This window comes from Hyla sarda, chromosome 3 (genome assembly GCF_029499605.1).
Source record: "Hyla sarda isolate aHylSar1 chromosome 3, aHylSar1.hap1, whole genome shotgun sequence".
In the NCBI taxonomy this organism is placed as follows: Eukaryota; Metazoa; Chordata; class Amphibia; order Anura; family Hylidae; genus Hyla; species Hyla sarda.
The window spans coordinates 343164081-343184227 of record NC_079191.1 but is presented as its reverse complement, the minus strand read 5'-3'; the positions used below and the strand labels follow the sequence as shown (position 1 = coordinate 343184227).

Sequence of the window (20147 nt, the reverse complement as noted above, 5' to 3'; positions counted from 1 at the left end):
GGTGAGAGATGTTCGGAGAGATGGTCTTTTCAGCATAGTTTGGAATTCACTTACACTTGTGGATTGATACATTTCTAATCATGGAATTCGTTATTAGATTACCTTCAGTAGTGGTTTACATCTGGCCTAACTGGGTCTCTCTTGGGTTGTGTATTTTATTTGGGGTTTTGTAATAAAGGTTTTGAGCATGTGTACACCCCTTTGGATTTAGTCTTTGATTTGGGTCTCATACTGGTGCTATTCTACAGTAGTTGTCTTATGTGTCAGATTCTGTTTACGGCATCTGAAAAAGATGGAAGTATAAGAGCAGTATAATAGAGATGTTATTTACTCATCTACTCTCTAATTAAGGAACACACACTGCCCCAATCTACACAGCAAAGCTGACAATTGAGCTAACGGAAGTGGGAAGCATACTGTGTTCTGCTATTACAGCTAGTGTAATTACTGGAATACTTCAATTAAAAAAAAGAAGCTTAATGGCCTATTCACACATACAGTATTCTGCGCAGATTTGATGTGCAGGATTTTCTGCTGCAGATTTCAATGTAAACTGAACACAGATTGAAATCCTGTGCATCAAATCTGCACAGAATACTGTACGCGTGAATAGACCCTAAATGTTAAAAATATGCACGACAAAATATTTTTCTTCATAATTCTGACAAAATACGGTATATTACTAAACATGCCTTCCTGCTTCAGACATTTATGGCATAATCAAAAGAAACTGACAAATATTTTGTAGGTTGGTATACCCAAAAGAAAAAACAGAGTCACCCCCAGACTAAAGTGCCTAAAAATGTGTTTAAGTAGCGTCATCCCAAACCTGGAACAGATCTATTTATTAATTTGTACACAGGGTTTTTATATGCTGCACTTTACTAGTTCCTTTCTGTGCTGGTACATGTGTCTTTATACAGTGTATTGGCACTAGTATTTTATCTAAATGGTAACCATTTGTACATACTGAGTACCACTGTGTTCACCTGTGTGTATACATTTTTGTCATTGTCATTTTATCTCTATGGCCCTCATTTACTTAGAAAATCGGGTTGTAAGTCTATCTTGCTTTCTTACTCGACTGCATTTTTCCCCTGGTATTTATTATTATGTCGCATCCTGTTTGTCGCACGTGGGTTTTGTTGGTTTTGGTTTCCAACTCCTCTGAGTTGTCAGGAAAAAATCCACAACAATTCAACAAATTTGGGTTGGAAACCTTTATAAATACGTGGGAAAGCTCAGAAATGTCGGGTTACGCCCCTTTTTCGGGTTTGGGAGAATCCACATCGGGTCCGTCGGGTTTAGAATAGTAAATGAGGGCCTATATGTATACTATTATCCTTGTGTATTGCTATCTATTACAGTGCAGGTCTCCTGTGATGTTGCTCTGTTGTAGTTGCTCCTCAATAGTTCAGCAGTAGACGCATACAATAGGATAGGAGATTCAGATGTACCCAAGCTTGATTGGCTGGTTTCACAAAGCCCATAGATTCCAATGGAAACCTCCCCACCTAGTCTATTTGTATAATAAGCCATTCTGGCCTGCTGAGCAGGGGTCAACAGGTGACATAGGAACCACCACCTATAGCCATTAAAGTCAGAATTTATAAAACTTCTTTATTTCAAGGAAAATATTCTGAATTACAACAATGACTTAAGACAATATTTATAGAAATTGATGTTTTATGTTATAGTCTAATGTCTTACTAAAGATTTTTTTTATGTATGCAAATAAATCATTCCTTCTGGCTCTAAATATTCAGGCACGTTGACACTAGAGATAGTTTTTCAATTGATGTTCCTTTAAGTAATCCACATATAAAGAAAGATGACTCCTACATTCATTTATAGCATCCTTTTGTTTGCACCTAGTGAATTGTCCCTTATCTTTTGCCTCTTGCTACAAGGTCTTTGAATTGGGGTCATTTTTACCATTTAATTCTTTTGAAGTGAGCTGTTCTGTAACTTCTGACTTGTAAATGATTTATTAGAATTAAATGCTTTACTTTAGGAAGTCATAAAGAAATATTGCTAAGTATAGATTCCTTTGAAACTCACATCTCATTTCTTGCTTGCAAAGTATGACACATTTTCAATATAGAATGATAGATGCTTTGAAAAAGAAAGCCAGAATGTCAGGTTATCAATGGGTAGGGATAACAATGCTTAGTCTTGTAGCCTTACAGCCTTGCATTCTCATCATTTTTCTTTACTGAACACTTCTCCATCAATGACATGTTACCCTTGATGCGGAAAAAAATAATAAAAACAAAAAGAGACTGAGAAATATGCTACTTCACCTAAGAGGAAAATCCACTCTGCTTCTAAGTTACCCACACACAAGTGCTTCAGTAACTTCCTATAGGTGCAATTTCCACAGATGCACATAAAAATGACCAGAATTTAGAAATAGGAAAACCTGATCTGAAAACCAATTCACTATTTTCCCACCACTGAGTTACATTATGTCAACTTTACATTTGAACATATTTACTGACGGACTACTGACTGCCATAAAAGATTGTACTCTAACAAAGGGCTGACATGAAGGTTGCATGGAGTTGTGTTTAAGGAGGAATTACACAACATCCCATATCATCTTTCTAGTATATTGTGTATTCATGTTTGAGACAGATGGTCTCAAATGAGGGGGCGGAGCGTGATGTCACATGGGGCGTAGCATGATGTCACACGGGGGGCGGGGCCGTTACGTCACAATACTCCAGCCCCGTGATCGGCAGTCATCAGACCCAGAGCGAATATGCTTCAGGGGCTGATGGTAACGGGGTGCTGTGTGAAAGATAACGGGGGTCCCCCAGTGGCGGGACCCCCACGATCAGGCATCTTATCCCCTATCCCCTATAAGATGTCTTAGCGCCTGAGTTCCCCTTTAATTTTTCTGTGTACAATGCCATATAAGGGTTTTTTTTAATTCCACCATTTTGAGATTCATATATCTTCATAGTTAATTTAGATTAACTCTTTTTGCTTGACAAGTACACTGCCATAATAGACATTAAAAAAATTAAAACAACAATAATAATTTGTTTCGCCATATTACTTTTTTTTTTGCCAGAAAGCACAAATGTTAACACTCATTTTTTAAGGGGAAACTAGTAATTGTTATCGGTACCATTTTGAAATATGTATGACTTTTTGATTGTTTATTTTCTCCATTTATGGGAGGCAGGTTAACACAATGCTGCGATCGCGGAGTGATTTTTACAGTGTTGAACTAGTAGTTTGCTAGTACTACACACTGCACTAGTAAACTAGCGCAGTGTATTCAGCCTGTCAGCATACAGCTGACAAGCAATGTACCCAGCAATTGTGCACAGCCATGTCAGGCCTTGGTTTTCCACAAGAGCAGGAGCCAGGGATGATGCAGAATGTATGTGCCGCACAGACAACCCTTACATGCATCGGTCATAATTTGACCGTGGTATGTGAAGGAATAAACAACCTGAAATGGAGGTTTCTTTGCTCCAGTTAGGTACAGATGAAGCCTATAGCCTAGGCTATGAAACTGATGGCCAAGCTCCTGCTATCCCTGCACAGGAGAGCCGCTAAAGCTAATTCTAGCCTTGTCATAAAAACAGGGCTGACTAGAAGTACCCTCAATGACCTCCAAAAAAAAGGCATATCAGCGGTCATTAAAAGGTTAAACAAAAAATAAAAAATAAACACGTTTTGTGGTGTTATTGTTACATACTTGTTTTAGCACCACCAGTTGCTCTTTTGATGCCCTCTCAGGACATCCACTTTATGTGTCTAGTGCCGGTGGTCACACACGCTCAGTATCCTCAAATAGATCCTCATTAACAGACAATTAATTCTGCTCCTGTGCAGGCTAGCCAATGAGAACTGGAGCACTAGAAGTGACTTATATTCAGCAATGGAAGTAAGGTGGATTTTATAAGAAATCAAAATGACACCAAGAAACACTGAAAGAAGTATACGACAGCAATATCGAGAGAGCATTTTGTAACTAATACCAATTAAAAGATTTTCATAATCTAAGGATAAGTTCACACTTGTTACATGCCATAAGTTTGCTGAATATTTTGACATACCAGCAGAATCATATGCCACCTCATAATTTTGTGTAACCAAGCTGTGCCCAATGATTTCAAAAGCCCAAAAGTAGTCTACTATTGACTACATTATGTGCTCACTAATGGACTGAAGGTAATTTTGTGGGGTACCATAGTGCAGGAAGCCAGACTTTTAAGTCACACAAAATATAGTATATGCTCAGCAATAGGTCGGACACAGCCATTAGTAAATTACTTTCAACCCTTTGAAATGAATGGGCATGGCTTGGCTACAAGACAGTACAATACAGCATACTTTTCTGCCCGTTTGTAGACAAATACAGCAGAAGGTACATTTTAGGCACAATATTGTAATCTATCTTATCCTTATTCGGTAATAGAGGTAATTTTATTGCTCAAACGTCAATTCTGACATTCCTACAATGACAACTCCTACTACAGATAGCTGTTTTAATGATATTTATATAGAAAATAGAGCCATTAAATTTTCAGTTCACAGTAGGTGTCCTGAATATCTATGAGCAAGCTATATATTTTGGTTTACAGTCTGGAAATTAGACAAAAATAAAATTATCATTATAAAAAACGCAACAGCACTTCTTCCAGATATAGGAGTTTGAGTTAATAAAGCAAAATGATGTGTAAATGCTGCCCTCTGTTTCCTTTTTCATAAAACTATAACAGGAGTCACTGGGATTCAATTCACCCTGATTGAGATGATTACATTGAGATTCAGATGAGATAGCCTATGAAGTGAGCTTTAGTCTTGTGACCATTGTCAACCAGTGTGGATCACATGTATAAGAAGAAAAGAGGAAGAAGAAAGAGGGAGAATCCCAGCGTCCCGGCTCTAACAGACGTCCGTATCATTAGAGAGCTTAGACGACAAATAAAATTACCATCACAGTGTGACACATGCCAACAAATTATACATGCAAAGAAAATATAATTTGCAGCATGCACACCCTGATCTCGATATTCTTCTCTGCTATTATATAAAACTTACGTAGTAAGTTTCATTTATTTTTTTCTGTGTAAAACACAAAAACTGCTGCAAGAACAATACAGCAGAAAGTACTCTAAGGGTATGTTCACACTACAGAGTGTGAACGGAATTTCTGCCCGCTGAATTCAGCGATCGGAGATTCAGACTGGCAGCCGGCGGCGGCGGAAGGACCACGCGGCACTGCGCCGTCACCATTGACGGCTATTCAGTGCTCGCGGACTTCCGCGCAAAGAATGAACATGTTCTTTCTTTGCGCGGAACAATTTCAGCGGCGGAACTTCGGCGGAGCTGCTGAAATTCTGCAGTGTGAACGGGTGCCGAGGAGACCCATTCACGCTAATGTTAAGTTCACACTGCAGAATTCCGCTTGTGGATTTCCGCCGCAGAATTCCGTAGTGTGAACATACCCTAACTATTCATATCGGTGTCAGAGATTCTGCAAACCAAATTGTGCAGTATAACAGCACAAATCTATGTGGTAAAATGATGGACACAAGACAGAAACCCAACAGACCACAATATGGTCAACAGGTTCTTTGCTGTCATTTTATGGATCCGGCACTGGTTTTATTTTCTTTTTCTAGTACAATGACGGGACAGAACAACATAAATAGCAATACAGATGTGAACAGGCTCAAAATTAGCTAACAATGCAAGGAACTGATGCTTAGTATTGCTATTGACTCATTTGGTATTCACTGTGATAGCATCTATAGCTGTGAATTAATGTGCTAGCAATCCATAGAAAAACATCAGAGAGTGAAAAAAAAACATCACACACATTTCAGTGCTTCAGAGAAACTGTGAACTTGAAGGCACGCTGAGAAACGGCAATCTTCAAAAGTTTTCCTCCACCTAGTTAACTTCCAAGTACTTGTTTATGGGAGTATGGCATCCCAAATCTTATAAAAGTCATGATCTTCCATCATTGGATATACCAAATCTCTACATCAGATTTTTGAGGAAATCAGATCAATATGACTTTAAGAGGACCTGTCAGAAATCCCATGTAAATGCTTATATAACTTAAAGAAACAAGGAAGAATTCTGCATTGTGCTGATCTTCTGTTACGGGTCAATCACTTCTATCACATGCCTTAAGTAAATGTCAACACAAGTTAGCAGGATGACATTGTAACAGAACACGAAAGCATGAAAACAAACGGAAGGAAGCAAAGATTTCAGGTTGTAATGTTAAACTATAATAGTAAGGGAATAAAAATGTGACAATTAGATATTGTCACTCCCCCTGTCAATGGTGTATCCCTACATTATCTAACACTGTTAACACAGTTGCAGATTATGTAAGGACATATTCTTTATCATATCATTGGAGCAAGGGATATGTACAAAAATGGGCAGGCATAGCGCGGCATAGAGGACAGAGGCAGGGAAGCTTGGCACCCAGCTCCCGTCTTCATTGCACACGGCCATTACTTAGGAAAGCTTGTGCTGACATGAGATAGATGTCTGTCTGTATATGAAATTAGACGCACATGTGATGTCTCGCTAGCAGTGACTTCAACTTTTCATCTGTAAACCACAGATAAACAAATCCAGATGGAATACTAAGTAAAATGGGCATGTGTGAATGTACCATATTACTTCACAGCCAGTTATCACATAGATGGGTAGGTTGATGTATACACACTTAAGTATTTATGGATTGCAGCCTACCTCTATTTAATAAATAATAGTCTATCTGCTCACATTTAGGTGCCTAGATTTTCCTAATATTTACTGAAAATAAGCAAAGTCATATAACCAATCGTCCACCACAGCATCACTCTTCAGCTTCCTCTGTAAAGATCTAAATCCACAGGGATTAAAGGGTTACTCCACTGGGAAAACATTAACTGGTGCCAGAAAGTTAAACAGATTTGTAAATTACTTTTATTACAAAATCTTAACCCTTCCAGTACTTATCAGCTGCTGTATGTTCCACATGAAGTTCTTGATAAGTACTAGAAGGATTAAGACTTTTTAATAGAAGTAATTTACAAATCAGTTTAACTTTCTGGCATCAGTTAATATATTATATATACACACATATAAAAATGTTTTCCATTGGAGTACCCCTTTAATGATTTGGCTGTAGGACAAACTCTACAGGTCACCAATAATCTAGCAATATTGGTTGACTGTTTAAAAGGGGTACTCTGGTGCTTACACATCTTATCCCCTATCCAAAGGATAGGGGATAAGATGCCTGATCGCGGGAGTCCCGCCGCTGGGGACCCCCGGGATCATGCACGCGGCACCCTGTTTGTAATCAGTCCACGGAGCGTGTTCGCTCCGGGTCTGGTTACAGGCGACTACAGGGTGAGCAGTGTGTGACGTCACACTCCACCTCGCAATGCAAGCCTATGGGAGGGGGCGTGGTAGGTATCACGCCCCCTCCCGTAGGCTTGCATTGAGGGGCGGAGCATGACGTCACACGGGGGCGTGACGTCACACGCCGCCGGCTCTGCGGTCGAGCGTAATCATACCCGGAGCGAACACGCTCCGGGGACTGATTACAAACGGGGTGCCGCGTGCTTAATCGTGGGCGTCCCCAGCGGCGGGACTCCCGCGATCAGGCATCTTATCCCCTATCCTTTGGATAGGGGATCAGATGTGTAAGCACCGGAGTACCCCTTTAAGTCTTTCTTTAATGTGAATCTGTCACTTTGATCATGGCGTCCTATTTACATACAGCATGTTATAAAGCAGGAGAAGCTGAACTTTCCCAAGAAAATGATATCAAATTGCTTCGCATATCGTGCTATATGATATAATGTCTAATTGTACATAATAAACAACAAGCTCTCCTCTGAGAATTGTCAGCTGTTAAGCCCTCTCAGATTTTTTTCCATCTTTCCAGGTATTTGATGATTATTTCATTCAGTTCTTGCCCAGCTGGGGAGAATCACATTTTTCAGCCGGATGTCACAAGTTACAGTCACCAACAACAGTGACAATGGTGAGGATTTGTATATAAGCAAGATAGATGTAAAACAACAATCAACTGGGGTGTTGAATAAATAAATCTGTATAATTAGACTTAGTGTAAGCTTACAATAGACAGTCTAAGGGTACGTTCACACATACATGATCTGCTTCACAAAATATGCAGCAGATACTGTGAGTGTGAACGTACTCTGAGAATGCAATATGCAAACAGAAGAATTCAGCTTTAACTTGGCTAAAATTTCTATCTTTATTTTATATTTCAACTGAGCTGAGTGCTGGATTCTGTTGTTTGCATATTGGATGTCTATAGCTTGAATCTGCAAGCATCTTGAGTACCCCTATAATATTGTAGTAGATAGGAGTCGGGATTCCAAGACAGGATTGAGTTGCAAAAAAAATGTTTTACTCATGCTTGGTTTTGGTTTAAAAAAAAAAAAAAAATGGTGCTCTTAGGTTTCCAGGGTTATTTCTTTCTTTTTGGCATACATACTAATGCTCTTCATTAGGTTCTTTCCTTGGACAAAGATCAGAATAGCTGTAGGCACTTGTGTCTACATTTGTGCCATTTTCGTGCTGGTGTCGGACGTCAGAGCACAGCTGTCCTCTGTACCTGTTTAGACCTGGAGTTGATCTTATTTATAATTATGGTGAACAATCCGAACTGTGTTTTGTTTTAGCAGTCTAAGTGTATGTTCACACTGAGGAATTGGGGTGGAAATCATGCTGAAGATTTCCACCCCAAAATACAGGTTTTTTTCCGCTCAGAATTAGCAGCGATTCTGCATGGAAACCGCGCGGAATTCTGCGCGGAATTCCGCACGGAAATGCAGGTTTCATGCGGAGGAGAAGAGGAGGAAGAGTGGGAGGAGTTCCAGCGGCCATTTCCACAGACTGATTTTCAGGGGCGTTTCCACTCATTTTTGGTGAAAATTTTTGCGTTTTTCTCAGAGAGATTATTCACAGACTCTGAGTACAGTCACAAAATCAGAAATGAGAATCTCAAAATGGCTGCTGAATAAAAAGTGGGTGGAGAGTGGGCGTAATATATGTATTTTTTTTATTCATAAATACTCCTCTTTTTTTCATGCGGAAATTCCGCGTGGAAATGCTTCTGACTGAAAAAAAATATATAACATTGATCTCTATGGGAGAACTACGCTGATTCCGCCTGGAAGAAAGAACATGTTCTTTCTTCAAGCGGAACAGACTTCCTCATCAGAATTCTGCTTGAGGAAATTCCTCAGTGTGAACTGAGGGGCAGAAATTCTGCACAACTCTATGGGGATTTCACTGCTGAATGATTTGGAGAGGAAAAAGCAAGCAGAATTACTCGTGGAAATTCCTCTCCAATTCCTCAGTGTGAACATACCCTTAGGTTTCCACACAGGATTTTTTCTGGTGTTTTTGGAAAACTGTCACTGCAGTATTTTAGCCAACGCTTGAAGTATATTTAAAAGGAATTAGAAGTATAAAGGAAGGACTAATTTATGCTTCTCGTTCCAACTGGATCCACTTCTGACTTTGGCTCAAAAACTGCAGTGGCGGTTTTCCCCAAAAAAGTGCCAGAAGAAACCCTGTGTGGAAACCTAGCCTAAGAGAATGTTCACATTATAGAATTTCCGAACGTTGAAATTCTGCTTGGACATTCCCGTGCAGCAGTCCTATTGCTGTCAATGAGATTCCACTGCACATTGTGAACTAAAGAATTTCACCAGCAGAGCTGTCCGCTGCTAAAATTCCTCAGCTGAAAGAATGGACATGTTCTTTCTCTTGGCAGAATACTGCAAGGGATACATCTATGGGGACTGGCATTACCCAGACGGAGTCTTCACCCAGAGAATGCACCAAGTTTATCACAGTGGCTTGTGTCGTTTGATAAATTAAGGGCATCTTTAGACACTTTTGTCTAACCTGACATAGTCTATTGCAGTGCTCCCAAACGAGTGTGGCTCCAGCTGTTGCAAAACTACAAACTCCCAGCATGCATCTCCTCTCTCACTATGCAACTTACATTGTCAAGAGTGTGTCTAAAACATATAATAAATATGGTGCAACTCATGCAAGACAGTTTTTGTCACATATGAAATAGTAAATTTGCCGGTATATTTTTATTGTGGAGCTTTTTTTGTATCCCAATTAATGACCACCGATACACTTTTCTACAGCAGACAGTATGTTTCTTTTACATCATCATAAGAAGTCCTATTCTAGACTGCCATGTTTTTATGACGGGGCTAGAATAAGGCGGTGCAAGTCTCCTGTGCAAGGACTTAAAGGGGTTATCCAGGAAAAATTTTTTTTTTTAGATATCAACTGGCTCCAGAAAGTTAAACAGATTTGTAAATTACTTCTATTAAAAAATCTTAATCCTTTCAGTACTTATGAGCTTCTGAAGTTAAGGTTGTTCTTTTCTGTCTATGTGCTCTCTGATGACACGTGTCTCGGGAACCGCCCAGTTTAGAAGCAAATCCCCATAGCAAAACTTTTCTAAACTGGGCGGTTCCTGAGACACGTGTCATCAGAGAGCACATAGACAGAAAAGAACAACCTTAACTTCAGAAGCTCATAAGTACTGAAAGGATTAAGATTTTTTAATAGAAGTCATTTACAAATCTGTTTAACTTTCTGGAGCCGGTTGATATATAAAAAAATTTTTTTTCCTGGATAACCCCTTTAAGGCCATTGAAAAGCTACAATGGAAAAATGAAAAAATGCTTGGGCCCAGAATGCATGCCAGTGGAAAGAGGTGTTTACCATTATCATAGTTCGGATGCTTCACACACATTATAATGAATATTGAAAAGCCTGTACTATGAATGGATTGTTCCAAATTCTTGATATATAGTGGTCCCCCCACATACAATGGTCCTGACATATGATAGTTTCAACATACGATGGCCTATCGTATGCTGAAAGCAGCGTCAACATATGATGCTGCTGTGTGACAGGGCCACCGCTGCCACCAGATTTAACCAGTTGCTGTCCAAGGAGACCAAAACGAGTGTATGGCGCGGGCTCTTTTTTTTTTTTTTTTTTTTAATCTTTTATTTCTTTTAATAATAAAATTTATAAAACTACAGTGTACAATTCAGATATACATAACAGCACCAGTCAAAAAGAGGCCATATAGCCATACTTATACTTATTTACATCTGAAAAGTATACCTAATCATTATTAATGATCCACTCTGGATTGCCTCATATACCTGGTGGATATTGTCGTGGACCGTTCTTCCTGACCCAAATCCCCCCTGGTCTCTCCCCACCACTACCTCCACTACTTTATCTAATCTCCTTGCCAATACCTTCGCTATTATCTTTATATCCGTATTAAGCAAGGAGATGGGACGATATGAACCAAAGTCCAAAGGATCTTTATATTTTTTCCTAATAAGTCTGATGTTAGCCTCACACATTGATTTAGGGAGAACACCCCCCCCCCCCCCTCCAGGATTCATTAATGATACCCAGCAGTTTTGGAAGTAGTAGGGTTGAATATATCCTATATATCTGGAATGGAATACCATCGGACCCAGGGGATGTATTCCCTTGAATTGATGCCAAAGCTTCCTCCAATTCCTGGAGGGAGATTGGGTCCTCCAAAGAATCCCTGGCATCCTCTGTTAGACTTGGAATATTAATTCCTCTCAAGAATTCCACTACGTCAGCCCTATTAATATTGCTACCTATATAGAGATTGGAGAAAAAAAGAGCTAACCATTTTAGCTATTTCTTCTCTTTCTGTGGTTATACTACCATCCACCCTCCTCAAAGCAATAATACCACATTCCTCACCTTGATTTTTAAGTAATCTTGACAATGTCTTATTTGGTTTCCCTTTCTCAAAAAAATGTAATTGCCCACTAAAGAATAGTTTATTTTGTGCTTTTTTAAGTAGATATTCTTTGTATTCCTCTTGGGCTGCCTTCAATTCTAACAGCTGTTCACCCCCAATATCCTCATCTATCCCTGCTTCTAATGTTGCCACTTTGCTATTCAGCATTGATTCTTCCTGGGCAAATTCCTTTTTCTTTTTATTAATTCGCCCTATATATAGGCCCCTCAAGAATGCCTTCATGGCATCCCATACTATCTGAGGACTCTGCTTCTATTTCCTGTCTAAACCAGTCCTGGTCTCCCACTAATTCTATCCAGTGGGGGTTGAGCCGAAAGCCCAACCTTTTCCCACCCATTGCCTTACCTCCAATTTCCACCACCACTGGACAATGGTCCGATAGGGTTTTAGCTCTATACTGCACCCTACTGGTCCAGGTCATCGCATTCTTATCACAAAGACATAGATCAATTCGGGAAGCAGTGTTATATGAAGTACTAAAGCATGAGTACTGTCTTATTCCTGGGTTTAGTTTCCGCCACCCATCAACCCAATTCATCTCTCCACAGTACCTCGCCAATGCTGTTTCACTCCCCCCTGCATTCCTACCTAGTTTGTATCTGTCCATACTAGGGTCCATTACATTATTCATATCTCCAACTATCCATAATGCCGCATGTGTCTTCCTTTCGCTGTAACTCACGAGATCCCTCAGAACACCCACTCTAAAAGGTGGAGGAATATAAACAAAGGCCAAAATAATAGCCCTATTTTCCCACATTCCATAAAGAAGCGCAGGCTCCTTACTTAAGCCCGCCCAATACCAGCCGGACCCCAGCTGATTCCTGTAGCTGGGAGCCAGGGTTACTAGCAGATATGCTGCGATTGCCGCGGGCGGCCATTAACCCTTTAGACCATTATCGTTAATGCTGACAGTGGCAAATAAAGCGACCTTAAAACACTCCCTGGTGGTCCAGTGGGGTGGATCCCCCCCCCTGCTGCGCAATCGCGGGTGGGAGGGGGAAGGTGGATTGCGGGATCCACTGTAGAGGTAGTCTGAAGACTTACATCTGCTTCATTCCAGGTCTGTGGCTCTTCATTTGATTGAGCCTGGCTGGACCAACTCCTTCTGGAACCAATTAATATTGTATGTTGAGGGACCACTGTATATGGATTTTTTATTGCAATAATCAAATTGGAAACACTACACACTTACAGATATCTCTCTCTGTGTATGTGAATATATTTATATATATATATATATATATATATATATATATATATATATATATACACACACACATATACACACACAATTTTGATTGTGGCCATTTGTATTTCTGAAAGTGCAGATTGTAGTAATAGATTTAATGTCATTTCATTTTGTGGTCCCAACAGTTATACACCATTTTTATTAAACCCTTTTATTAAAGTCGCCATTGTTTATGAGTATAAAAGCAGTTGTTATTATGAGCCATTTATAAAGCTACATACCAGGGTCTAAAGTGTAAATTTGAGAGTGTTCTCTTTTTCCCGGTAAATGCAAAAGCCTTTTACCTTGAAACTCTACAAACACTGTGTGTTTAAGCCTTAGCTTCTACAATAAATGCTGCAAAATCAACTTTACATTTAGTAATTTAGCATTTTAGCACCAGGTTAAATGCGATTGCAATGGTAAAAGGACAATGCGAGTTACATAAAAACCAAATAGGGTACATATTATTGTGTAGTAAACTCCTGACACTTTTCATTAGCAAAAATCACACCTTAAGGAGGTTATGTGAATGCTGAAAGAAACGTGCATAACAACTCTATTTAAACAGTCACAAGTACTTTAGTGTGAGCTGGATAATTCAGGAGGTGTTGGCGGTGATGTTGATTTTGCCATTACTGAAGCCTTCCTCTGTATACAGTACAAAGAAGAAAATTGATTTGTGACAAGGGGCTGAGTAACAAGAAACCTACTTTACCTGGTTTGCATTCGTAGAGGTCGCAACACTCCCCTGGCTTGCCTGATGCTTTGGACACAACAATGTTTAGGTAGCCTGGCTGGCAGACTTTTCGCAAGCATCCTGCTGGGTTGCACACACATCGGCTGGGGAGAGGACAACATTCGCCAGGGGGAGCGTAGCCTTCAATGAGGACTGAGTCTTCTGCACAACGTGGTGAAAACTGCACTTCACATCGAGCTGTAGAGCAATCTGGCTTTTCTTCTGCAATGAAAGATTATAAAGACTGCATTATCTAGCTGATTATAATCTAACTTAAAAAAGTGACTTCTATTTATATTTGGCCTTATGCTGAATTTATATCGTGCATTTTTGTTCCGTTTTAATATTCTATTTTCATTTTGATTAGTGAATTCCCATGTGCACAATTATCAAAATAAAAAAAAATAAAAAAAAAAAAATGTGAAAAACGCAGATAGCCATCTTATGTGTATGGGGGCCTTCAGACTTTCCCCTCATAGATGATGTCAGGAAGGTAATGGATTGGGCAATTGAATTTCAACAGGTCTTATCTTTTTGTTCTCAGGGAAGATAAGCCATTGCCATAAACCATCTGTTAGTGGCTTATCCCATCTGCCAACTGAAAACACATGCTTTCTAGGCTGAGAGTGTATGCAATGGGGTAACTGGGAGAGATAGGATAGCTATCTAATGTGTATGGCCAACTTATTGCTCTATTCACACATCATTTATGGGCCATGTCAGAGGGATACATTTAGATGGGATAATCCAAAATTATCCTGTTATATACCTTTAAGTTTCCCTGGACAATAAAAAAAAATGGTCTCAACAAATAAAAAATAAATAAATAAATAAATAAAAAGGTGACCGCATTTAAGAATAACCTTTAAGAGCTTGCACATTGATTTCGAGTTTACTAAGACAGGATTTTCCGCTAAGCCTATGCACGACCCATCATAAGGCAAAGCCAGAACTAATATTTTTATATAGGATTTTTTAAGCATACATCTAGGTAACCTATATAAGAAATTAAACACATAGCTTAAGTCATAGCATGTCGCTCTTATACATGAAACCTGGACTCTAGAATGAGTATGGTTGCAGATAGATTGCTGTGTCTGATATCTGCATGTGAATGGTAACAAAAGTGTGGTGATATCCAGCTCACTTCCCAAGCCCGAAGCACCCGGACTGGTGTGGGCAACGCCTGAATATGCAAATTCAAACACAGAAGGATGTCCAGTGCAGGTAGATACAGAACAATGCTCTTTATTGCGTTAAAACTTCAGTACATGTAAGACATGGGTGCAGGTGACGCGTTTCGGCCCTGGCGTCGGGCCTTAGTCATACATATACCCTAACTGTATGCCCCAAACATTGTGGTAATAGAGTAACAGCTGTATAATGTCATATAACGTTTTCATACTAGGTCAAGGCAACAGAAAATAGGCTTAACAATAATGTAGTATCCACGGGATATCCACAATCACAAGTGGTTATAATGTCATTGAAATATAGACGTGTTTTACCAAATGATTTGATCACTATAAACACTCTAGTTTTACAATGTAGCAGCATAAAAACAATGTAAAACATATAATAGGGGAATAGGTTTCCAATCTGTAGTAATCTCTAGAAAGTGTCTCATGTTGGCAGCTGGGAGCTTAATGAAAAAAAGCAGACGACTAATTCAAAATTGATAGAAAAAGATCTTAATATTGGACGATGAAAACAGCTTTTTTATGCTGGTGTGGGCAAGTATTATGATCATTTTATAGTGTGAACTTGCTATTAATGCTATTGATGGGTGCAAACAGTCATACCGTAAGTCATTAATATTAATAATGATGGTCATAGCAATATATATGCTAATAGAATCTACCTCACAGGTTAAAAGGTTTAACAAGTGTATGCTGTGCCCTTGACGGAGAACCTGCTTATGTCAGCAAAGCTAGCGGCACAGAACACACTTGCAAAAAGGCAAGATGCACCAAAAAGGTCTCTTTACCCTTCACATTCCAGAAAGACATGCATATGACAAGAGATCTATGGTGGCCCATCTTTTTACATGTACTGCATTAGGAATGTTTACAGACCCTTTCACTTTTATTACATTTTGTTTTGTTGCAGCCTTATGCTTAAATATGTTTCCACCATCATTTTTCACTCAATACCACATCTCAACGAGGTGAAAACAGAATCCTAGAATCTTTAGCAAATAATAAAAGGAAAAACTAAAATTTCCAATGGGTATAAGCATTCAGACCCTTTGCTATGACACTTGAAATTTAGCTCTGGAGATTTCCCATTTATTGACTTGCCTGTGGTAAACTCCTGTTGATTGGACATGATTAGGAAAGAAAGACACACCCCTGTCTTTAGAAGGCCAACCATCACTGCAGCACTCCAAAACTCAGACTGTGAGGAACAAAATTTTCTGGTCTGAAATGTTTTTACTTTCTGCCCTCAATTCTAAGTGTCATGTCTGGAGAGAACCAGGAACTGCTTACCACCTGCCCAATGCCTACAGTTGGCCGCATTATGCTGTAGGGGTGTTTTTTAGCAGCTGGGACAGGGCGATTGCTCCTATCAGCTTCCCTTCAACCTTGACCAACGTACAAACATAGCTTAAATGAAAATTTGAACCAAAGCACTTTGGCCATCAGATTGGGACAAAGGTTTACCTTCCAACATGGCAATGACCCTAAGCACACAGCCAAGACAACACAGGGGTGGCTTAAGGACAACTTTGTGAATGTTCATGAGTGTCGCATCCAGAGCCCTGACTTGATTCCAATCAAATATCTCTAGAGAGACCTGAAAATGGTTGTCCACCGACAGTTTCCATCCAACCTGGCAGAGCTTAAGAGAATCCACAGAGAAACCTTAAGGCATAATATCCCAATAGACTGGAGGCTGTAATCCTGGTCAAAGGTGCTTCAACTAAGTACTGAATAAAGAGTCTCAATACTTAGGTCCATGCAAAATTTTAGATTACACATTAGCTAAAACTTCTGGCAAAAATTCACACACTTTATGGGGTATCTGGAAAAACGTTAGCCTTGTGTTAAATTCAACAAAATTATGGCATAACAAAATGAAAAAAAAAAAAAAGTCTAAAGGTCTGAAGACTGAGTGCACAGTATCTGTTTATCATATTTTTTTTTTTTTTTTTATCTAATATTTTCAGCAAGTAATAATGCAATTTTATTTAGGCAAATGTGACCATTTCCACCTGCTCAACCAACAATTTGCAAACTACAAAAGTCAAGCTTGACAGCAACGGAATGAGGTATCCTTTTTAAAGATGATTCATGGGCCCACAGAAGATATCACTGATGCTAAGTTACGTGAGCACTGTAGACTTGAGGTAACTAAAAGGCAGTCTTCACTGAACCTTTTCACTAATGCTTTTTGAAATGAGCAGCAAATGAGTTGGAAACAGGAGAACATCATAGATCAGGGACATAATCAAATATGAATTCCAAACTGTTGGTACTTGTGTATTCAGCAGCGCACCGTCGAGCAATGTATCAGCAATCTCAATGAGTTGTAGAAGCTCCTCTCCATTCCATGCTAATATGACGCTTCTATGCAGCACTGCATTTGCTTTTAAAGCTTGCAAGGGAAACTTTCAATAGCATATTACGGGGAGCGCTAGATTTATAATGCACTCCTATTTTTGTGAAAATGGCAGAGTATTTGAAATTCTGCAGACATCGATGGTAATATAGGATTCTTTTCCTTTTTAACCTAGCTCCTTTTGGAATACATAAACTAAAGTATCAGCGGTGGGAACAGAAGAGTAATTTATATTACACTGCATTTTATTTTTAAGCACAATTGGCAATTTAACCTTTCAGGTAATATGCCACTGGTGAATTCATTCTGCACAATTATACTTCAGCAAGAAGCAGCACCTATTTATACTCCCTCACTATAAATAAAGACCGCTATTTTTATTGCAACTGACTGTTATTCCTGGGAATGGGAGACATTTTTATCATGTGCTTTTCATGTACCAGATACTGTGCTGGTTTGTGTGATGGACCCGGTTAGAGCAGGGCATTTATATATATATTTTTTTTTTTCTTGGTGTATTTTTAAGCTCATACAAGGAGATATCCAAGTGTTCCTCTATCAAAATTATACTTAATGATCAGAGACTGACTTCTGGGAACCCTCAAGAACCTGGGAATAAAGGGGCCCTGCATCCAATGTTTCTGCCAGCAACCTAGTTATACAGGTCTGGGTAGTCGAACCCATTCCCTTGAATCATTCTGAGCTGCAGTTCTACTACATTGCAGGCAGATGGGCAGGAAAAAAAGACTTGAAAAGGGGGCCTAAGCGCTGAATCAGTCCTGTGGCCACTTCACTCTTGGGAACTGTGAAAGTCCCAGAGGCTGAAACCCTGCAATCATAAAGTGAGAAGATGAAGACACATACTAGCAAGCTGCCATGTCTTTGTGAGAAGAGAATACCCCTTTAAGTCTTTAGGGAATGGTCACACGTACCGTATTTACTGCATATTTTCTGCAGCTGATTTTGCCAACCATTGACTTCAATGGGTAGGAAAATATGCAGCAGCAAATACGCAGCAAAATACGCAAAGTGTGACCCTACCCTTATGCAAAAATTTCACTGCAAATCCATGTCATCTAGAGCCTGCTGTGTATTTGAAAACCCCATCGATTACATTCAACTGTAATTTGATGCAGATTTCTCAACCTGCAATGAATCTCCACCATTTACCCGCAGTTGTGCACTGAGTGCCTACATGTTTGTAATACCACCATTTAGGGAGTCAGTGTGCCACTTTGGATATAAGAGTATTTTCACAAGTAGCATATAAGCTGCAGATTTCATGCAAGCAAATTCACAGGTGAAATCTGCTGCGTAATCAGTGAGTCTTAGACTTGTAAATCTGCGATTTCCATAGTAAATAGAGAAGAATCCTACAAGTCGGGAAACAACATGTGACACTAGTAAAAAACCCAACACTCTTCGTAAACAAGGCCCATAGTATGTTCTTCCCAAGTGTGTGAGAAGGTTTCCTCCGGGTATTTTGGTTTCCTTCGACTCCAAAACACAGTGATAGGTGAATTTAGATACTGAGCCCAATTTGAGTGTACTGCGCTGCGGAATCTGTGTGAGCTATATAAAGAATAATTATAAAAATTATGCTGTATTCAATTATACTAGAATAATAAATCAATATAACTGAACACAGCAAAAATCTGCAGTGAATAAGCTAAATGAAGATGCCCTAAATATTTAATAAGTACCTGTCATTAGTAATAAAAATTATGCTATAGATTAGCTTATTTGAATTACTTTACTAATATACTCTTTAATAACATTTTGCAACTTCATGTATTTAATCAAGCCCTAAATGTTCAGCCACCAGAGCTCCTCCTTCTGGTTCTGCCTGCAGTCTTGCTTGCAGATTGTCTCCTGTAGCAGCCTGGCAGAGACAAAAATCAGGAAATGCTCCCTTTCCCTTTGAGCTGAGGTACACTGTAGTCATGATGCCCTGAGTGCATAGTGCTGAATATTTTGTTGAATATTTCTGCTCTCTTTGGAAGCTGCTGGGCAGAGCTATGGTAGTTCAGTAGCTGAAGGAGGAGTGTGATCTCACACTGAACTGCTCTCGGTTGTGTGTAGCAGAGCGAGGAAGTTCTCTCTAGCAGGGCTTCAGATGATGTCACGCATGCACCTCTTCCCTGTGGAGCTCACTGAGACAGAGCAGAAGATACAGAACAATATCAAGGTTGAAGGGTGCATTTACACCGAGTAAATTATCAGTGCACAGCTCCTGGAAAACAAGGGACACAGGTTGTGGCCTTAGAAGGTAACATTGGGGCACATAATAGAATATTTAACAAAGAAGATTGGTCTTTCATCAAACCAGCTCTTAAAGTTTGTCCTACTGAACACTGCAATTGAGCTCTTCAGTTACATTGATGCTCCACCTTATTCTGCTTCAGGTTATCTGTACCAGGATTGGAGTATGGATGACTTTGACCACTTCTATAATACTTTTCCTGACACAGGGCAAATTGTAGAGAATGCTGATATTTGGATCCCATCTTTGTCTTCAGATCAGATCACTGATCAAGCTGTGCCAAACCAAGACCCATCGATAGAGGACACAGCCTGCATCGCTTCACTGAATGAGTTGGAAACGCCCATACCACAACATTTGTGTGTACATGCGGGATATATAAATGGTACATCAGATTCTAATCCCTTAAATAAATGGACCAAAGCTGAGTCTTTCTATCTGGTTGGCCCTGCTAACCTTTGGTTGGAACTTCCCTTGGCTA

At 39.5% G+C, this 20147-nt stretch overlaps 1 protein-coding gene across 2 annotated transcripts in view; it reads right to left on the bottom strand.

Moving 5' to 3' along the window:
• CRIM1 (cysteine rich transmembrane BMP regulator 1) overlaps positions 1 to 20147 on the bottom strand; it is a 769789-nt gene that overhangs the window by 428945 nt on the left and 320697 nt on the right. The window contains exon 3 of one of the 2 annotated variants that reach the window (XM_056567416.1): positions 13822 to 14064. The exons of the other annotated variant lie outside the window; for it this stretch is intronic. Coding sequence (XP_056423391.1) covers positions 13822 to 14064 — 243 coding nt within the window. The remainder of the gene's footprint in view (positions 1 to 13821; positions 14065 to 20147) is intronic. 2 annotated transcript variants of the gene reach the window in all.